The sequence below is a fragment of the Typopeltis vanoorti genome, chromosome 8 (assembly GCF_054136105.1).
Source record: "Typopeltis vanoorti isolate ZY-2024b chromosome 8, IOZ_Tvanoo_1.0, whole genome shotgun sequence".
NCBI classification, from domain to species: Eukaryota; Metazoa; Arthropoda; class Arachnida; order Uropygi; family Thelyphonidae; genus Typopeltis; species Typopeltis vanoorti.
The window spans coordinates 129,038,411-129,061,669 of record NC_143556.1 but is presented as its reverse complement, the minus strand read 5'-3'; the positions used below and the strand labels follow the sequence as shown (position 1 = coordinate 129,061,669).

The window sequence follows — 23,259 nt, the reverse complement described above, 5'->3', positions numbered from 1 at the left end:
CCTCTCCAATGGCTACAGCGATCACAGTATCAAAAAAATAATCAACTCCTACCCCATTCCCCGTCCTTCTCGTCAACAAGATTTTAAAAATGCCATCACCATACCCTACATCCTTGGCACATCCGAAAAAATAGCCAAGATACTAAAACAGTACAACCTACACACAGCATATAAGCCCCACTGCAAACTTGCTACCCTTATCCGTTCTACGAAAGATCAGCTCCCTCCTCTCTCTCTGCCTGGAGTTTACAAAGTACCCTGTTCTTGTCAGTGGAATGCATTGCCCAACTCAGTTGCAAGTGTTTCGTCTGTAAATGAATTCAAGAAGAGATATGATAGATGTTTTGATGGTTTGGGTCTCCCACGATGAGTCTACTGACTCCATGGAGATACCAATAATAATAATTTTCAACATTCTCATTGCATTATTCATCAGCAAACACTATGCTCCAAAGTTTTAAATATTGGACATGTCCTAAAAAATGTCAGTAAAATTGTAAATTATATTCGTGCACGTGGGTTTAATCATTACCAATTTATTAACTTTCTAGAAGATATAGAAAGTGAATATAGCAATCTACCTTATTATACAGAAATTAGATGGCTTTCCAGTCATAAAGTTTTAAAGCAATTCTTCAAATTGCTGGACAAAATTACCATTTTTTTAGAATCAAAAAATTATGAATATGAAATGTTAAAAAATGATCAATGGATAAAGGACCTGGCTTTTTCAGTTGACATTAAAAGTCACCTTAGTCAACTTAATCTTCAAGGCAAACATCAAGTAGTTACCATGTTATTTGACCAATATTAACATTTTCAAATCAAAATTATTACTTTGGGAAAAACAAATTCAAAAAGAAAATTAATTTATCCCATTTTGAATGTTGTCAATCATTATTACAAAAATCACTAAAATTGAAATTTTTAGAATATGCCAATCAAATGAAGTTATTAGAAAATGAATTCGAAAGATTTTTAGATTTTAATAAATATGAAAATCAGCTTCACCTATTTACTTCTCCTCTATCGATTGATGTTGAAACTGTCGATGACAATTTACAGTTGGAATTAATCTAAATTCAGTGCGATTCTGTATTGAAACAAAAATATATGGATGTTGGAATTCCAGAGTTCTCTAATTATTTATCAGTCAATCGATACCACAATGTGTTAGGTGCAATTGGGCATATTTTATCTATGTTCGGTAAGACATATTTATGCAAACAACTATTTTCAACTTCAAAGAATAATAAAACTGTGGAAAGATCAAAATTAACAGACCAGCATATGCAAGCAATATTGAAAATAACTACGGCTCAACAAATTCAACCAAATTTTGAAGATTTCATTAATGAAAAAAGTTAAAGTTTCTTCAAAAAAATTATATGTATAATTTTATTTAAATATGTAAACTTTATATTTTATATGTATTTTTGTAACACGGTTGTATTTTGTACTTATATACTCTAATGTTTTCTCTTTATTTTGAGATTTTTTTCTGTTGCAGCCCTTGGCTTGAGGTATATTTCTTAATTTGACCCTTGGAGGTAAACGAGTTTGACATGCCTGCTATGTGGAGATCTCCTCTCAGTTATACAGCTTTGACCCTTAAGCACCCCTACTGTATGTCTTGTCATAATACATTTATTCATGGGCAGCACTGATAGCAGTGATTTATCATTTTGCATTTCCACTTGAAAAGTTCGATTTTCAGCTAGCCCATCTGTAGATGACTATTGAAAATGTTAAGTTTCATTAAAAGATAATGAAAACTATAAATACTGACTGTTTCATCCTGAGCATCAACTCGACTTCCAGACTTCAGTAAAAATCTAACAACTTCTGTGTGTCCTTCTGTCGATGCATAATGAAGTGGGGTATAGCCTGCCTAAATAAAAAAATAATTCATTATATCCTTAATTAAATAAATATACAGTATACTTTCAATAAACAAAAATATTTAATCATGCTTTTTAACTGTAAAGCTTAATTGGTAAAAAATAACAAGAAAATTGAAAAATTTCCAGTTAATAAAGAATGAGTATAGCACTTATTTTTTACTGATAACAAAGAAAGAAAACTAAAAAATTATTTATTCATATTGTTACTTCATAGCATGATAATGCTTTTGGAATAACAAGAAAAATTATATATAACAGTTTATTAAGCATGAAATGATTGTACAAGTAAATAAAAAATAAGCAAAATACATATGATAAAAATTTGAAATATTTTATAACAAATTATTAAGTTCTCATCAGGAACAATATGCTGACTGATTTCTTTACTATTATGTGTTGTTCAATGACATTTTCTAATTGAAAAATCCAGAAATTGACATATTTTGCTGGATGACAACATGCTGGTAGTAGGCATACAATTTTAACAAACAGTAGCAAAGAAACTGTTTTTGTCATCGATGTAGTGTAAAAATTCGATGTTGCACAAATCGTAATTTTTCAAATACATTGATTTTTTACAGAAGGAACATATCCTAAAAATGAAAACCTTGTACAAATATCTCTAATTTTGTTATGTTAAAATATTGTATAAAGAGTATGATAAGCCCAAAGGGAATTAACTCGCTCATTGTTTAAGCAAACGAAGTAGAATTGTTGAAGCCAAAGGCAACGCCTTGAAATCGGTAGATTCTTTGATAGTTGTTTACCAGTTCAATCTCAGGTGACTTACAAGGTCAGTACATAAAGGGGTGGTGTAAATCAAAAGGAAGTTCCGAAGACCACAAAATCAGATTAAGAACGTGAAGAAGGAAAATTAGGAAGTCGGTGAAAGTTCGAGAATGAGTCACGAAATATTGTCAGGGGTTCTCGTAACTACATACAAGCTTTGCACAGGAACATAAGAGGTTCCAAAAACTTAACCTAAGGTTCAGGGGTACAGATGGATATAAAAGGCATGGATTCTAAGAGACTGGACACTCTTTTTTTCATCTTGGGATCGTGACCACGTGAGTTCGAGATTGAGAGGGGTCGTTATTCAGAGGAAGGAAGACAGAGGTCCGTCCACCAAGAGCCACTCCAGTTCATGGTCGAAGATATCTGGAGGTGATCAAAATAAGGAGAAACCTAGTCGAGTTGGTCCTAAAGCTCTGCTGCTCTATCGAGTCCACGCATGCCCCAGACCACCGTAGTTCTTCACCAGGCCGTTCAAGACGCCGGAAAATCTCTCCTCGTATCCCACCAGTTGATGCGACGACTCAGTGTTCTGTGACTCCGAAGGAAGAATTCCGAAACACGGAACAGAGAGGGAAACTTGAAACGCTGAATTGAGCAGACAAGGAAGGTATATACAAGACAAGAAGAAACCCGTTTGAGTTTGTCTATTTGTTTAATTTTTGTGATGTAAGAGAATCCTCTAATGAACTGATAAGATATTTAGAATAAGGCAATGATAACTTATGTGTGAATAATGCTAGTGGATGTGTGTAACTGTAAACAGATGTGAAACTGAGCGGAGTTAATTTCCCGAAAGGCAATTTGAGCTAAGTGATTGAATTGATAACCATCTGTATTCATGATAATTCTATATTAACGTGTTTACCTGTTGTTTATGTCATAAGATTGATTAAGCTCGAAGTTAAGAATTCTGCTGATGTGATTATTTATATTTAATTAAGTGGTTATGAGAGATTACTTTGAGTTATATTAGGTACATAACTGAAACTGGAATATGGTAATTGTATGCATCCATAATATTTGTATGTAAATTTATTACTTGTTATTTGTCACAAAAAATTTGATTGATGAGAATTAAGTGAGCTAATATGAGAGGATACCTTGAATGTTATAATTGATTGCATGATTGAAACTGAGATTTTTTGAGGGTGATCTTCCATGATTTTATGTATTGCGAACAATTATTCAATTAGTCATTAAATATGTTTGTTTCTTATTATACAAAGGTGTCGTCTGAATTATCTTTTGCAATGCACTGATCCAAAAAAACTTAATTCGAGCCTATAAGCGGGAACCATAAGATAAAAAGGTAGTTAAGATAGAAAACGCATTTGAAGCCATGACTGCAAACCTTGGCCAAGAAAGGATATATATCTGATTAATTAAAATCTACTGGGGGTATAAATATCTCCTCATGTCATTAGAAGAACTTTAGTGGTGCAGTCAAAAGTAAATAATAAATTTCTAGAGATCTTTGGCATAAGAAGAAAATACCGAAGGTAGAAGAACTTAAGAAAAAGGGTGGATAGAGTAGCAAGATAAAGATAAGTAAAAGAAAGAAAAGTACTATTTTTACAATAGCTGTAATACAGATTTATAAAGGCACAGTTGACAAGAAAGTAAATTAACACAAGTAGATTTTTACAGTAGCTCTGGTTAGAGTGATTATCAGATTCATCTATGAAAATCCTCATTCACGTTCATTTATTAAAATTGGTATTGTACTTAAAGCATTCATGAAATGTTTCAATTTTTTGAAAATCATATTGTCAACTGGGTATTTTCTAAATCCATGAATTGCATCTCTTTTATTAACTGAAAGAGTCCAGTTGACAATTTTCTAACTTCAGTGTCATGAAATATCACTTGACAGTTAATATCTTTAGCCACTGTTTTCTATCAAATACTTGAGCTGACACTTAGCCAGCATTTTACTGTCAAACAGTCTGTTTTCTATAAATTATTATTATGTGACACCTCCATGGAGTCACAAGACTCATCAAGAAAGAGTATGCCAACAGCATCGAATGATTGATTCCCTTCCAACTACTAACCACGCTCAAACTTGCTTAACTTTCTGTTGAGCCATTAGTAGCAGAGAGGCCCTATCAATCGACCAAATTATTTCAAAATACTGAAGAAAGATCTTGGATCGATTGGCAAATAATTTCTATAATCTGTCCCATGAAGTGAAACTTCCTAAAATCTTAGATTTGCAGCTTTTTAATATTGTCTTGGAACTTCTACATACTTGAAGTAGTATATCTACTACCATTGTATACTATACTCAGTGCTTTTTTTTCTGGTGGTACGCAGTACCGGCACCGTTTTTTTCTTAAGTTTTTAAAAATTTGCGATTTATTGACAGCAAAATGTATTATAAATATTCTGGTAGATGGTACTGTGTTCACGAATTGAATTTTCAGTTTTAATTACTCATAAGTCGGTACCCTGCTTTCCTGTTTCATAGGTTGGTACACAACCGGAAACAGGAAGTTGAGTTCACTTCCTATTGCTTCCAATATCAGTTTATCAGTTCTATATTCACTCTGCAACAGGCAAGTGTTCACGTGAGTTTTGAATTAATCTAAGTTAAATCAGTGCAATCATTGTTCAAAATGAGTACAATAAGTAGTAACTTTATGCCAATGAGTAAAAAAAGGAAGGCTGAAGAAGCAGAAATTGTTGAATCTACTTGTGATCCTGTAAAACAGAAAACTAGCACCGAAAATACACTTGGTGAAGAGGATCACGAAACCAAGACCAAAGATCCACGTGGTCAAAAGGAAGCAAATTCCGATAACGATTGGCCCCAATTTTTTTAAAATTTTTTTTTATTATTAGACACCTCCAGGGAGTCCAAAGACTCATCGAGGGAGAGTGTGCCAACAGCATTGAACGATTGGTCCCCTTCCAAATACTAACCTCGCTCAAACTTACTTAACTGAGCTATTAGTAGTAGAGGCTCTACCAATCGACCAACCTTTGCCGGCAAGTTGGACACTTTTGCAGAAAAATGACTTCTGCGAGAAAAACGAGTGGCTGTATGTCAAGAATAAAATGTTGGACTGTAAAGTGTGTCGTGATGTCAGAAGTCTTGTCGTCGATAAACACATGGGAACAAAAATTTCAGCCGAGTAGTCAAATGGTAAAATCAGTCATTTTGGAGAATCTCGCAAACAATAGTTAATGTCATTAAGAAAAAAGATTTATGATAAGGAGAGTGCAGTGCACAAAGCTTGCCAAAATATAAAATGTGAAGTAAAAAACGAAACATTAGAGAAAGTTTTCCTAAATACTTTGTGTCATAATAAAGACGTAACAGGAAAGGTGTTTCGAACTGCTTACAAAATTGCGCAGAGAAATAAATCATTTAACAACTTTGAAGATGAAATAAATTTACAGGAACTTAATGGCTTAGACATGGGATATATTCTTCATTCTGCAAACGCTTTGCATTAATTGTGAGCCATATCGCAAATGGAATGCGAAAAACATTAATAGACAATATAGTGAACTCCAAGAACAAAATATCGTTACTTGTTAATGAATCAACAACTGCGAGTAACACAACAACATTGATTGTTATTCTTCGTGTAGTTCTTCCTGAACGTTCGGCTCCTGTGAGTCTTTTCCTAGATTTGATCGAATTACCAGATGTAACTGCTAGAGGAATTCTAAACTCTTTATTCAGTCATCTCAAGTGTTTAGGATTATCTGAAGATTATGTAAAGGAGTATTTATTGTCTGTAACTTGTGATGGTGCAGCCATGTTGTTTGGTGTGCGTAATGGTGTAAGGAGGCTAATGCAAAAGAAGTTTCCTAGTGTTATTTTCTGGCATTGTGCTAGCCATCTCCTTGAATTGTCTGTTAGTGACACAGTGAACAATGTGGCAGGAGTGAATCGCTTTAAGAGTTTCATGGACAAACTTTATGTGACTTATCAAGCTTCACCTAAGAATGTTAGGGAACTTCAGGAATGTGCAGCGACTCTAGAACTTCAACTTCTTAAAATTGGCAGAATTTTAAGCACTCACTGGGTTGCATCTAGCTTTCACTGTTTCTGCAGTGTGGTAAGACTTTGAAGCCTTCGTCCATCACTTTCTGGAAGCAAAAGAAGACAGCAGAAGAAGCAAAACAGATCGCTTTCTTTATGAGGGCCTTTTAAGAAAAATAACGTCATGCGAGTTTGTTCTTGATTTGGGCCTTATGTGTGATGCTCTCCAAGAACTTAGTGAACTAAGTCTAGATTTAGAAGAAAGAAATACTGACTTGTATACAAAGCAGACAGGAAGTTAAGGAATACAGTTCAAATTTTTGAAGAAAGAATAATTGAAAATCCTGGTCTGTACTACGGTATTTCTCTTCAAAGTCAGAAGAACATGAAGCTCAAAGGGATTGAGCTCCACAAAAATGAAAGACACAGTCCTGCAATAAGTTCATCTGCTTTCTATAAAAGTCTGAAAGAAGCTGGAAAACATCTGCTTGAAGGAGATAATGCTGATTTGCCTGAATATGCTATGATTTCAGATTCCAAGTATTGGCCAGAAAATCAAGAAGCATCTGACATTTGGTGAAGCTGAAATTAAAAAGTTAGCAATCAAATTTCGCTTAAATCAAAGAGAAGCAGTTCGTAGTTTCCGTGAATATCTTCAAGAAAATAAAGTCCCGGACATACTACTTCCTCTAAAGCACACTTTGGGCACAATTGCAATATATTCCAGTGAATGTGAAAGGGGTTTTTCTCAGATGAATATTATAGTAACTGATCTCTGCTTGTACGGACAAATTCTGCACTGATGTTCATCAAGATAGTAGGACCTCCTCTCACTCAGTTCAACCCTAGCAAATATGTGGCCTCATGGCTGCTCCAAGGTCGTCATTCTGCAGTTGATACCAAAAGCAAGAAGCGATCTAGAGACGACGAGGGTATATCGGAGGATATGTTAAAAGTATGAAAGTTGCTGTAATAACATCTTTATGGTGAGTACCGGCACCTTTTACTTATAGTAGTATATCTTTTACTTATAGTAGTATATCTTTTACTTATAGTAGTATATCTTCTATCTTTGTATACTTATAATAGTATACGGTGCCTGTGGCATGTTTGCATCTCAGCAATCAGGAATGCAGTAGGTAAAAAAAACAGGGAGTTCATGTCTGCATAAAGTGTAGAAAATAGGAAGAGCTAGGAGACATGAATATCAAGATAACCAACTTTGGTAGCAGTGTGTCAGAAACTGAATGCCAACAGAGAGAGAGACCAATTGCATGATTGAGGATGAGGAAGATGATCATCATATGGAAAGGGAGATAACATGAAGGAGTGTAGTAGATTTGAAGGATGATGATTAGGGTTGGTGAATGTCAAGTGATGGTAGATTGCTTGGAGATAGAAGTACTAAGAGAAGCAGAACATATGAAGAATGAGATTAGGAAACTGAGAAACTAATTGATATAAAATGAACAGATTCCATGATTCATTGAGTGTAAATGCCAGAGGACTAGACGACTGCTTGACTGGAGGAACAATAGACAGTGATTTAAAGAAGATGAAAGTGTGGATGAGATGATTGTGATGGAGAGTACAAATCACCTGAGAAGGCATGGTGTGAATAAGGTAGCGAGAGAACTGAGGTTAATGCTTGAGGCTGTATAACGGAAAAGTGTGAGAGGTAATAGCAAGCATGTTACCCAGGTATGATTATGCAGAGCAATCAATAATGAATGGAATGATAGTGAGACTGTGTCAAAAGGGAGGCTTGGAATATGTGGATGTCTGGAGTGCATTTGACAATAGAAAGCTGTATGCAAGAGATAGACTACATTTGAAAGATGCAGGCATCTGGAGATATTGTTGTTCTTGGTGCAAGCAAGAGTGTTAGGGCAAAGAAACTAGAGATGCTAGGGTGTATGGTGGCAGGAGTGGCCTCTTCTGGGAATAGTCATTTGGGACATGAGAGAATGCATGATATACTACAGAGTCAAGCGAAATCTAGAGGGAATAATAAATATAGAAACACTAATGCTGTTTTTTTTTTATTTTGCAAATGCCAGGAGTATCAGGAAGAAAGGCAATGAAAACTTCACAATATCCAAAGGTTATTTGGATCAATGAAACATGGTTGACAGAAGATGATATACTGATAGAAAGATAAGTAGCAGGGTATAACATATTTTGGCAGGATAGGAAAGGAAAACATGGTGGATGAGTATTATGGCCTGAGATGGAGTTGAGAAGGAGAGGTATAAACTGGAAAGAGGAAACTGCATATAGTAGTAAAGAAATGGAATTTCTGGAATTTTGGGGGGACAAATGTCTTAGGCAACATGTAGAAGGAATACAAGGTTAAAGAGTTTAGGATTTGGTCACAGCATCAGAGGATCTGATTGTAACTGAGATGTTATCCATTCTCCAAGTTAGAGCATCTGACCATGTAATCTTGACTTTCTGGATGAACAGTCATGAAGAAATATCTAGGAAAAAGGAATTTATGTGGAATTATATAGCAGGGAATTATAATTATCTTAGAAATCAGTTTCGGGTAGTTTTATGGATGAAAGACTTTAAAGGATAATTTATCACTAGTGCATGTGAACTAGTGAAGAAATATACATTAGCAACAATGGCAAGAACATGATTTGGTGTGAAGTGGATAAAAAATGATATCAAACAGAAAGTCCAGGTGAAATAGAGGTTGTGGAAGAAGTATAAGTACATGGCTGGAGAGCAGTTGCATGAAGAATATAAGACTCAGGCCAGAAAAGTGACTAGCATGGTAAGAAAAGCAAAACTTGAATATGAGAAGAGATTAGCTCTGAAATCAAAGGAAAACCCATAGGAATTTTTTCATTATGTGGCCAGTAGTAGGAGAAATTATGAAATTACACTATTAGACAAAAATATTCTGGAGGTTGTTGAAGAAGCTTAGAAATGGAGGAAAGAGTGCTGTAAAAGGAGTAGAGATGATAAAGGTGACATGAAAAAGGGAGAAAAAGATATCCTTGAAGTATGGAGTAATTACTTCGAAAAATTGTTAAATGAAACAAGCAGTGATAGCACAGTGGTAAAAAAACACTCAACAGCGATACAGTCAGGAATACATATCCATACTTGAAGTAGAAAAAGCCATCAAAGGCTTGAAATGTGGAAAGGCAGCAGGAGTAGATGATATTCGACCAGAAATGCTGAAGTATGGTGGTATAAATGTCTTACAGTGGCTGCACTGCATAGTTCAGAAGGCCTGGACAGAGGGACAAAGAGCTCTACTCTGATGATTGGAGTAGAGCTCTCATAATACACATATATAAAAAGGGAAATAAAACTGAATGTGAGAATTACAGAGGTATTTCCCTACTGAGTGGTCTTGGTAAGATTTATGCAAGTATACTTGAGAAACGGTTGAGAAGAATTGTTGAAGAAAAGCTTGGTGAAGAACAAGCTGGATTCAGGCCAAATAGAAGCTCTCAGGATCATATCTTCACTTTACGACAAATAGTTGGGAAATCATGGAAATATAACAAAGTTCTATATTTAAGTTTTGTAGATCTAGAAAAGGCATATGACAAGGTGCCAAGAGAGAAGCTATTCAATACGCTACAGTTATATGGTGTCAATGGGGCATTATATCAAGCAATACTTAGTCTTTATTTGAGTTGTAAGTCAGCAGTTAGAATTCAACAGGAAGATGGTTTAATGTTAAATCTGGTGTGAGAAAATGATCTACATTATCCCCTCTGTTATTCAATTATCTATATGAATCACATTATGAAGGAAAGTGGTATTAAACATGATATCAAAATTGGAGATGTTAATGTCAGATCTTTGCTTTATGTGGACGATGTTATACTTCTAAATAAATCCGCTACAAGTCTGCAAGATTCCCTGACTAACTTGTAATAGATATGGTATGAAGGTTAGCAATAAAAAGACAAAAGAAAATGAAAATAGGCAGAATCTTTGAAAATGTCAACTGTGCAGAACAAATAAAACATTTTAGCTACTTAGGCATGATTTTTAGTGAAGATGGTAAATTAAATATAGAAATAGACAATAGAATCAACAAAGCTGGTATGGTAGGAAGTCAATTGAATAAATTCATATGGAATAAGAGAGAAATTAGTCGGAACACTAAATTAGATGTATACAAGACAGTGTTCAAACCAGTTTTAACTTATGGATCTGAGAGCTGGGTCAGAAGTAAAACACTTGACCGCAGATATGAGAATCCTGAGAAAGATTAGAGGCATAAACAGATGGCATCAATGGCAATACCATATTAAAAACGAGGATATTAGGAAAGAACTTGACATTGCCAGCATCCAGGAATGCATTAGCAGAGCTAATCTCAGGTGGTATGGTCACTTAAACAGAATGGGCGAGGAAAGATTAGCAAAACAAGTGTTCTCTGCCAGGTTGGTAGGAAAACGACCCAGAGGAAGACCAATATATAAGTGGATTGATACGGTACAAAGTGCCTTAGACAATAGAAATATAAGATCTGATAATGTTGGAGTCTTGACAAGCAACAGACTGATTTGGAGGAAAATTGTAGATAGGAAGTTAGTAATGATGTAAATTTTTCATGTAGTACTATTGTATCCTGTACACTCCTTGAGGGTACATGGCAGGAAATTAATGATGATGACAAAAATGTGAATAGAGTGACTGATACAGAAGAAATTATTATCACCCAAGAAGACCCCATGGAGTAAAAGACTCATCTAGGAGGGCCTTTTATCATACACACAGCTCATCATATCATGCTTTAAACACACTCAAATTCTCTGCATACACCACACTCTCAGGCAACGCATTCAACAACTCTGCATGAAAAAAAAAAAAAACCTGCTTCTCACTCCCCTATTCACACCCTCTTTATACAGTTTCCAGGGATGACCTCTGGTTCTTTCCTGATCTCTCACTATTTTCTGTAGAACTTCTCCAACATTGATCCTATAACAACCCCTTGCTAACTTGAAGGTCTCTATCATAGCTCCCCTCTGCATCCTGTCCACCAGACTCTGCAAGTCACATCTTCTCAATCTTTCCTCATGCTCGACATTCCAGAGGTTAGAAACCACCTTAGTCAGTCACCTCTGGACCCCTTCCAATATCTCTTCATCCTTCTGAAAACCAGGTGACCAAATCTAGGCACAATAGTCCATGTGTAGCCTAATCAAAACCTTATACAATGGAACAAGAATCGCCCTACTTCTACAAATCAGTGTCCTCTGCATCATTCCCAGATGCCTTTGTGTTGTCTTCACAATTTTGGCTATGTGTCCCCTAAATTTTTAGATTTTTATCCACTATCACCCCAGATCTCTTATTTCCTCCATCTCCAACAATATATCCTCACCAAGCATAAATTCTGCATTCCCATTTTTGTTTTCCAAATTTTAAAACCTTACATTTGCAACACTGAAATCGCATCCCCATTCCCAATCACTCAATTTATTCAAGTCTTCTTATAAGGCCACAACATCTCTACTCTTCATAGTTCGTCCCAACTTTGCATGATCTGCAAACAACTGAATATCTCCATCCAAATCCTCACCAATATTATTAATATACAAGTTAAACAGCAATGGTCCTAAAACAGACCCCTGAGGCACAGCAGTATTATTTTTTTTTCCTGGATATCGCTCCCCCATACACAACTTGTTAATACCTATCAGATATCCAGTCTCCAATCCAATGAACCAATCTAATATCCAACCTCATTCAATCTAGTTTGACTATCAACTTATCATGCAATAATCTATCAAAAGCCTTTACGAAATCTAAGTACATTACTGTGTATCCCTTTCCTCTGTCCATGGAAGCAGTCACCTTATTGTAATAAGTAGATTACTAAAACATAACCTCCCTTTAGCAAATCCATGCTGTCCATCAAAGATAATACCATTGTTGTCAACTCAATTCTGGATCCTAGTTCTCACAAGCTTCTCCAATAATTTAACTACAACAACTGACACACAGATAGGGCTATAGTTTGATGGTTGAGTTCTATCACCTCCTCTATGAAGTGGCACAATCTTGCCCTCCTTAGGAACTTGACCGAGTGCAAGACTCGCATTAAAAAAAATATATCAAGGCCAGTGTCAACTCCCTGGTACATTCCTTCAGAATATGTGGTGATATATTATCAAGTCCCACAGCCTTATTTACATCTAGTTTGCTCAACTCCCCATACACCTCTTGCTCACTTACAGGCAGTCTCTTCTCGATCATGAACTGCTCTCAATCTCTCCATGAAGTCACATTCAAGATTGAAAGACATTTATGAACTGCTCATTAAGTATCTCCACCACACCTTCTGCAAGAGCTGTCTTTATACCATTTTCTCCTATCAATGTCATCCTTCCATAATCATTCTTTCTTTTGCTGGCTACATATTGAAAGAACTCCTTAGGATTCTTTTCGGCTTCATTAGCTAACTGCTGTTTATACCTCTCTTTAGCTACCCTCACCAACCAAGTCGCCAGCGTTGCCTGGTCTTTGTAGTCGACATTGAATTGGTTATTTCCACTTCTCTTATGCTATGAAGTTATTGATATTGATATATATAATGGAATTATTTATTGATCACTTGATTTGGGTATTTCACCCTGGAAAAGAGAGTTTTATCAGAAGAGGGATGGTGAATGTTCAACATTTGGAAGTAGAAGAGGTGAGTGTGTTACAAACATAAGTTCTCTGGATGTCAATAAGGCAATGGAACTGGATGGGATTTAGCTGTATTTTGACAGAACATCCTAAAGAAATGACAACTCCACTGACTTGACCTTTCAATCAGAGTCTAGCTATGGGAAAGGTCCCCAAAAAGTAGGATAACAGTGAAATAATGTCATTGCATCAAGGTGGTTATAGAATGGAAGCATCAAACTATAGATGTTTGTATTTCTTCTTAAGATTTTGGAAAAGTTAGTGAAAGATTGTATACAATACTAAGCAGATAAGGGTAATGTTATCTGTGAGCGTGCCTGGATTCACTAAAGGGTGCTCTTATTTTAGTAATCTCATTGCCTTTTATAATAAAGTAATAAGAGCAAGTTGATGAGGGAAATTAATATACTGCATTTTTTTCAATTTATTATTATTATTATTTATGTGGATACTCCATGGAGTCAAACGACTCACTGTGTGAAACCCACTATCCATTAACGCAATACCTATCGTACATCTCCTTAAACAACCTATTCACTGTTTGGGTTCAAAACCACCTCTGGTAATTCAATTCCACTCATTCACCACTCTCCAAGTAAAGAACCTAGTCCATACACCCTTACTAATCACACTCTTAGACAACCAAGTGTGATCCCTTGTTTTTACACCCCTACTTCCCATGTATTGAAAAATTTCTTTTGTGTCAGTCTTATAGAAAACCTTTAGTAACTTATAAATTTCTATCATATCCCCTCTCCTATACACAAAGGCATTTGACAGTGTCACATAGCTGATATTTAAATTATAGCATATGGGTTTGGATATCAGATTAGTGAACTGGATTGGCTGTTTGATAGATATCAGAGAGTTGTGGGCAAAATAGTGGTATCAAGAAAGCAGAAGGTAACAAATCAATTCCACAGGGCTCAAATACTTACTGAAACCTCTATTGTTTAACCTGTATATCAGTAACAATGTCAATGGTAAGGCAAGGGAAATTATTATTATTACGTAACACCTCCAGGGAGTCCAGAAACTCATCAAGGGAGGGAACCTACTCTACAACTCTCCGTCTCCACCATTCCACAAATTGCAACTACTTTCATCATTTACACCAACTCCATCTACTGCCGACTACCACCACTGCTATTTTCACAAACATCCATGCCATGGCAGGATTCAAACCCACAGCCTTTTGGCTGGAGAGTGAATACACTAACCACTCGGCCAACCAGGCTAGCTCAGTTGTTTGTAGATATGAAGTTGGGAAGGGTTGTTAGTAATAATAGTGCAGATGTGGTAGCTCTTCAGGAGGATTTGAATAAGTTGGACAGATGAACAAATGAATGGTGGTATCTTAACTCACTTAAACTTACAGTCTTGAAGTTTAGGATCCATTGGCGGGAGGCAACATACAAAGAAAAGAAGGCAAGGAACCATAGATATGATGAGTGATAGAAACTTAAAGTTTAGGAGGAAAATTGCAAAGGTGGTGAAGGTAACCTAGAGGATTGCTGAAATACCAAGAAGGATGATGACCAGCAAAGATAGGAGAGTAGTAATCACCATGGTATAAAGTCCTGATCAGCAACATCTGGATTATTGTGCTGCTCAGATTTGGTCACTGGGATTCAAAGATAAGCTAACCTTGGAAAGGATTGCACAGATAGATAAAAATGATATCAGGGTTGTACAACGTTAGTTGTTATGATTGGCTGAGGGCTTGTGGACTGCTAAGTTTGGTCGATAGAAGAAGAGATGATATGATTGAGACATTTAAACTATTGTGAGGTAGTTACAGGGTTAAACACTGGGGAGTTTTTTTTTTCATATGGTGGAACAAGGGGAAGGAGCAAAGACAAGGGCTGTCCCCAGAAGTTACGAATAGAAGTAGTGAGCAAGAGGGTGACTGGACCATGAAATGCACTGCCTGATAGGGTAGTGAAAGCATGAATGGTGAATGAGTTTAAGGAGTGGTATGATAGACTGTGTTGTCTAGGATAGGCCTCTCACAGCAAGTCTTGTGACTTCATGGAGATCCTGAATAATAATAACAACAACTGTTTGTCATTCATGAAAAAGTTATACATCTTCTATTTTTTTTTTAATTCATCCTGTATAGTTCTATACTGCATTCCTGCAAGTTCAAACTGAAGTCTAATAACTCTTGAAAAACATCACACAAACTTAAGTCTAATATCAAGTTTGTAATCTTAATTTTTTCTGTAGTCCTTCACACATGCATCTTTCTTTGCTTCTGAAAAAATTATTAGCTAATGCCTTGTTGTCCAAAACAGTCTAAACAGACCAGAAATTCAATGCTACTTATGTACTTAAAATTCTTCCAATTTTGAATAGTTCGCTATCAAGCAACTTTGAGCACACTTTCAAATCTCTTGCATTTTTGGTGGTGCACTACACATGACAAAGTTTGTCAACAAATGCTTTAAACTTATCAATACCTGCAATGGATTTCACAACAGTACCTACTAACAGTAATAAATGGCAATTAACACAATGCCACACAGTTAATGAAGGGAATTTTTCATTCATTAGTTTAGTAGCCCTACTTTTATAACCCTTCATAACAGCTGCACCATGAACAGTTTGCCATCATGTCATATGACTGAAGACAACAGAGCAGAGAATAAAATAACCCTTTTGTGGTAAGAGTTTGGAGTTAAGTCATGTCCAAAAACAAATTGATAGCCGAAATTATTTCAGTGAAATCATTCCAGTGTGCAAATACAAGTTTGAATGGACATGACTTATCACTCAATCTTCAATGAAGTTCTACTGTTCAATGCAATGATGATATTAGCCAATTCTTTTTCTTATTTCATCAATAATGTGTTTCAAGATGTTAATACAAGCATTAGCTGAATGAACAGCACAACTCATGTCAATCCCACTTAATTTCTGTAGGGTTAATCTCCATTTTAAAATCCTCAAAAGACTGATTTTCTTTGATCACCTTATATGTAGTGTGAAAAAGTTTCATTGTTATTAATTTTTTAGGAGAAACTTCTTATCAGGGCCATGCATGGGTAGGAGGCGCCCTTGTGCAAAACGTTTTTCAGCACCCCCATAAAATAAGTTTCCATGAAAAATTTTTACGAAAAATTTTATTTTGCTAAAAGTACAAAATAGTTTATACACATATATAAAAATAAATTTTATTTAACAGTAGTAAAACATTGTAATCATAATCACTGAAATTCATAAATAAATAAGAAATTTTTAATAATAAACATTTTCAAAAATGTTTATTCCTTCATATATATAAATACAACAGAATATATATATATATATATATATATATATATATATAAAAACAAAAATTACTTTCATTTTAATATAAAAAGAAATATTACATAACGAAGATAATTTGGATTCATGCTTTTAACTATAAAACAATTAGTAAAAATATAGATTTATTTTACATATTTATCCGTCTTGCTTTGGCAGCCACAAAATTTTTAATAATATGATGAGGGAAAGGCATATACTGCAATTTTCTTAGACTTAGCAGAGGCATTTGACAGGGTACCACATGATAAGCTGATATTTAAGTTGCAGCACATGGGTCTGGATGTCAGATTGGTCAACTGGATTCAGGATTGGCTGTCTGATAGATATCAGAGAGTTGTGTATGGGGGAGCAGTTTCAAGGAGACAGAAGGTTACAAGTGGGGTCCCACAGGGCTCAGTACTAGGACCTATATTGTTTAACCTTTATATCAATAACATTGCCAGTGGATTGCAAGGGGATATTCAGTTGTTTGCAGCTGATGCGAAACTGGGAAGGATTATTACTAATAGGGCAGATGTGGTAGCCCTGCAAGAGGATTTGAATAAGCTAGATAGATGGGCAAATGAATCGGTGTATCGGTTTAATGCAGCAAAATGTAAGGTCTTGAGGTTTGGGAAACATCGATGGGATGCTGCATACTCTATGGGAGGAGTTATACTGGAGGAAGTTGGAGAGACAAGAGATCTGGGGTTGATGATTGATAGAAACCTGAACTTTAGGGGACATATTGCAAAGGTGGTGAAGGTAACACAGAGGATTGCGGCAATTATGAGGACACTGACCTACAGAGATAAGAGGGTTATCATTCCGTTGTATAAGTCTCTGATCAGACCACACTTGGATTATTGTTCTCAGATTTGGTCCCCAGGATTTGAAGGGGATAAATTAACTGTGGAAAAGATACAAAGACGGATGACAAAGATGGTCTCAGGACTATACAAGGATAGTTATGAGAATCAGCTGAGGGAATGTTGACTGCAGAGTCTGGTGATAGAAGAAGGAGAGGTGATATGATTGAGACTTTTAAACTGTTGAGAGGTGGTTACAGGGTTGACACTGGGGAGTTCTTTCACTTGGTTGAACAGCGGGATGGAGTGATGATAAGAGGCCATCTCTGGAAGTTACGAAAGGAAACTGTGAGCAAGAGGGTGAGGAGTGGTTTCTTTGCATGGAGGGTGGTTGAGCCGTGGAATGCATTGCCTGATAGAGTGGTGAGGGTAAGAACGGTCAATGAGTTTAAGGAGTGGTATGATAGACTTTATGTTCTTAGGAAGGACCTCCCACGATGAGTCTGACTCCATGGAGGCCTGAATAATAATAATAATGATAATTTCTTTATTGTCTAATGAATCCATATTATTATTTTCAATTGATATAATTGATAAATCCGTTAGACGCTCTCCAGACATTGTTGACCGCAAATAATTTTTTATTAGTTTCAGTTTTGAAAAACTTCTTTCCCCTGATGCTACGGATATTGGTAATGTTAAATAAATATGCATCACAATCGCAGTATTCGGAAACGTGTCAGTTAATTTATTTTCGTATATATATAATTTAAGACATCCTGAAGAGCTGACTCTTTTTTTTAAGAAAACATTGCAAAGTTTTTAATTTCTCAAATAAAGTCATACCATCAATATCGCGATTGTCGGAATCTTGATTTTCGCTCAGTTTTAAGTGCAAATCTTTACAATGTTTCATTAAATCTTCATCGCTCCAATCTTTTAATTTGCTAATGTCTCTTATAACTTTATAACTTTAAAGTCTTGCTATGTTGTTTTAAGAGTACGAATCTTTCCGTGACTGAAATTATTGTCGTGTCTAAAATTGCGAAGAAAAAAATTATTTTAAAATTTTGTTTAGGATCATGCATTGTCTCATCTGATGCTTTGTAACCAAACATTTTTGTTTTTATTCTTTTCCAAATGTCTGGAAAAATAGGATCAATATTAAGATTGCTTGCTACTTCTTTTGCAGTTATAATATTTTCAAAATATTGGTCTGTTCAACGAGTATTTAATTCTTGTATAACATAATCAAGATTTTCTGTAATTTTTCCTATATCAAATGTTGGATTCTGCATTATTTTGCTTGCAACATTTACGAGACTTAAGATTTCGTACCAAACATGAACAGAGCAAATAAATTTAAACAAATAAATCTTTGAAATTAAGTTGCCTGCCTAAACTCTAGAATCAATATCTTTAGTTTCATCTTCTGTAATATCAAAAAAGAGCCTGGTAAATTTCCTTGATATTAATTTTAAGTGGCTTTATTGCTTCTACTCTACTTTCTCACATAGTAGCAGAAAGTGGTTTCAAATTTAAAACAAGAATATGTTTTTTAATATAGCCCAACATTTTACAGATATTGAAAAATAATTATATAATTCCTGTATTACCCCAAAAAATTTGCAGTTTCACAGGATATCTTAGCTGCATCATTAACTACCAAATTTAATGAATGAGCAGCACATGGAATAAAAAAAAGCCCTTGAATTTATTTCAAGGATTTTTTTCTGCAGTCCATTATGTTTGCCTCGCATATTTGAACCGTTATCATAAGCTTGGCCACGTAAATCCTAAATGTTAATATTCAATAATTTTAAATAATTTTTTATAAATTGAAATAGTCCTTGCCCAGTGGTATCTTCTACAGATTGAAAACCCAAAAAATGTTCACGAATTTCTGCTATATTTGTATCTTTATTTTGATTAACAAATCAAATAACAATAGATAATTGTTCTGTGTGGCTTATATCCGGAGTACTGTCAAGGATTAATGAATAATATTTTGCTTCTTTAACCATTTCTAAAATTTTTTGTTTTATAGCTTCAGAAATTATACGGATGATCTCATTTTGTATTTCATCACCTAAATAATGAGCAATGTTCCTTTTTTTGTGATGTTTGGATGCGATGCAAGTGTTCTGCCATTATCGAATCAAATTTAGCGACAGTTTCTACTAAGTTTAAAAAATTGCCGTTATCATTTTCAAAAAGTTTTTGTAAAGAACCTCTAAAAGCTATACACTGTCTTGATAAATATTGTATTATGTAGATTAACGGTGCTATAACAGATTGCCAATATTTTTTCTCAGTTTCATATAATCTTTGTTGTGTGCAATCAATAGTGCATTTCTTAATCAACGACATTTTAAGTTCGCTGTATTGTGAACAGTTTTTAACGTGCGTGGAACATGTCTCGTGTATTTTTAGTATATGACTCAAATGTTACCATTCGTTACAACCGTATTCATTAGTAAGTTGGGAATTTTGACTACCAAATATTTTACAATAATAACAGAAAACCGAATTTGGCGATTCTGAATAAACTAAATAACTTCGTAAAAGTTTTTCTCCATTTGCTAAAGTTCGATAATAGTATGAATCGGAAAACTTGCAGCCAGATTCATCTTTGGGAAATTCTTTATTAACTACTTGACGCGGGCAATGCTCAACTAAAAACAATCACTAACTTTGGTAGTTATATGATTCGGCCAAGTACCTGGATCATTAACATTAAAATTTGGAGTTTCATGTTTCGCTGAATCAGAATCCAATATTTCTTCTGCTGCAACTTCTGTAGACAGTCCAGTTTCATTTTCGCATGTAACATTTGTTTCTTCATAGTTATCTTGTGTCCTCTCTTTTTCTGGAGTAGAGCTACACGGAGTACTTGCTTTGTCAGAACTTTCTGTTCTTTGTTTTTTATGTGGTCCTGAAGTTAAAAATTTATTCAGCGATCCAGCCAGTTTGTGTTCCAGTTGTACTCGCTGCAATTGTCTTTTCCTGTTTTGTGCACCAGAAAACTTCTTTGGCTTTTTTTCCGACACCTAAGGGTTAACACACTTGATTAGAGTTTAAAATAAGAAGAGCGTTAAAAGTTGTTCACCAAAATATATAATAATTTCTGAAATTTTCCCTTCAATTTATTTTTAACCCCTTAACCGACAATTATTTTTAAGGTGAATGGCCCAAGACTGACTATTTTTTTTTAATTACAGAATTTGAATTTTCAGATGTTTTGAATAATAAATATGCTTACATTTTAGGTATTTTTTGAAAATTAACATGTAGAGATATTAGCCACTGATTGATTTCTCAGTGATATTTATTTAATATTTTTTACATTCTGGTAATTGTTTAATAATTAAGAAATTTCTAGAATATTAAAATTATTTATTAAAGAAATCAGTAAAAGGAACCCCAACCCCAATGTCTTCCAACCAGAACAAGAACAAATATATAAATAAATCTCTTATTGAAAATTATTTATTTTCTAGACGTCTACCCAACATAACATAAAAATCTTTTGTTTTCAAAATAAGATAATTAACTAAAATTAAACGATTTAACTGATTTTCAAACTTAGCAAAAATATAATAGATGTATTTACTTTACATGAATAATAATCCAAATTCACAAAAAATTTACTAAACAACCATAAATATATTTTATAAAACAAAAGGCAACTGCACAGTAACACTGTTAGTGTAACACACAAAATGAAATGATGCAAAAATACACCCAAAAATTATCAAGAAAGGGCCAATTGCAGTATGTGTAAACAAAGCTCATCTAAAGGGTTTTATAGCTCATAAATATTGAAAATTTATTTTTCACTTGGTTAGAGTATAATAAAATTAGTTTAATCCTTTATTCAAGTGTGAGCAAACAAAGTTTGCACCTGAAAGTATCTTCAGGACTGGGGTAAGGTGGTACAACACCAGGGCAACTCGTTGCAAAGGTGGAGCAAGCTACCAACACTCCTTATCTCCTATAATGCAAAACACATCTCCTTGCAGATATGTCTAATGTTATGCATTAAGGGAAGGGCCACTACCTAGACTAGTTTCGACCTTTATTGAGGTCTCTTCAGTGGGAGCCAGGCCCAAGTGGAGATACCAGGCAGAAGCATTAGCAGGTCATCTCTACCTATACGAGTTGCCAAATGGTGTGCCACCCTTTTTTAATAAATTACTCTGGATTTAGAGAAAGATGTTGAAAGTTTATTTTTCACTTGGTTAGAGTATAATAAAATTAGTTTAATCCTTTATCCAAGTGTGAGCAAACAAAGTTTGCGCCTGAAAGTATCTTCAGGACTGAGGTAAGATGTCTTCTGCAGTAGTTACCATTCTGGAATAAAGGGAGAGAATAAGGTAATTAGAGTTCTTGGCATTGGTCAGTTCAACCTGGCTATTAGTTATAGGCATTATTAAAAGATGGAGGACGATACAGTCATAGTGAGAAAATGCAATATAGTATTTTCAGGGAGGATACGGGGAAAAGAATGAAGGAAAGAGTTTTGTTTATTAATGATAGCAGAAGAACTGAAGCCAAATAAGGGTAGAAGTCAGCAGAAGGAATGCAGAGGGCATTCCTTTTGGGGTTATCTGTGAAACAGAGGCCAATGGGATGAAATATATAGTTGGTTGCTGCTATAGGCTAGGGCAGTATACCTACTACTGGGACGTTGTTCTTGTGAAGTTTGGGTAAACCACATATTCTAGGAGGTCTAGCGTGGTATGTCTCGAGTTTTTTTACAGTTTCTCATCTAAAGAAGTTGTTTACCCAAACTTCACAAGAACAACATCCCACTCAGATCTGTCATTGATTCTATTAGCAGCCCGATTTACAAGTTAGCAAAATTCTTATCTAACCTTCTCCGTCCCCACATTGGCCACTCAGCCTCATCAATTAAAAATTCCACAGAGTTTCATGCTAAAATAAAAGACACCCAACTGTTGGAAACTGACATGCTAATTAGCTTCGACATTGTCTCCCTCTTCACTAATATCCCCCATAAGGAAACAGTGGACCTGTTAACTCAAAAATTTCCGTCTGATATTTTTGAACTATTCAAATTTACAATTACTTCTGGTTACTTCACTTGGAAAGAAAAAATCTACAAGCAAGAGGAGGGAACAGCTATGGGGTCCCCCTTATCACCTAACTTGGCAGACCTGTTTATAGAAGATCTTGAGGGGAAAATTTGCGCGTTTCAACCCAAACCAAAAATCTGGCTACGTTATGTCGATGATGTCTTTGCAGTCTGGGGTCATTCCGAACAAGGGCTACATCTCTTTCTAGATAAAATAGAAACATTTCACCCCCACATCAAATTTACGTTAGAAAAAGAATCTCCACAGGGTATCTCTTTCCTGGATTTACACATCCAAAGAAAAGAAGGCGGTTCCATCTTAACTTCCGTCTATCGAAAGCAGACCTTTTCAGGTCGCTACATCCACAACTCTTCTGCTCATCGTCCTTCTCAAAAATTTGGCATCATCAAATCACTGGTAACCAGAGTGCACAGATTTTACTCCTCTGAGGAATCTCGAAAACAAGAATTGGAAATAATCAAAAACACAGCCATTCTAAATGGATACATCCTAAAACTACTCAAAAAATCATCAGCCACTTCTCCACACATATCAATCTAGACAAAAACAAGCCCATAGGATTCCCATACCTTATGTCAAAGGCATCTCAGAATGACTTTCAAAAATTATGAAAATATACAATCTTGCTGCAACCCATAAACCCATCAACCAGATCTACAACTTGTTAC

The 23,259-nt window shown here is 35.1% G+C and overlaps 1 protein-coding gene across 1 annotated transcript in view; it reads right to left on the bottom strand.

The window, feature by feature from the left end:
• LOC150104347 (uncharacterized) overlaps positions 1 to 23,259 on the bottom strand; it is a 282,659-nt gene that overhangs the window by 112,632 nt on the left and 146,768 nt on the right. Inside the window, exon 5 of the mRNA XM_090396462.1 lies at positions 1,790 to 1,891. Within this exon, the coding sequence (XP_090252588.1) occupies positions 1,790 to 1,891 (102 nt within the window). The remainder of the gene's footprint in view (positions 1 to 1,789; positions 1,892 to 23,259) is intronic.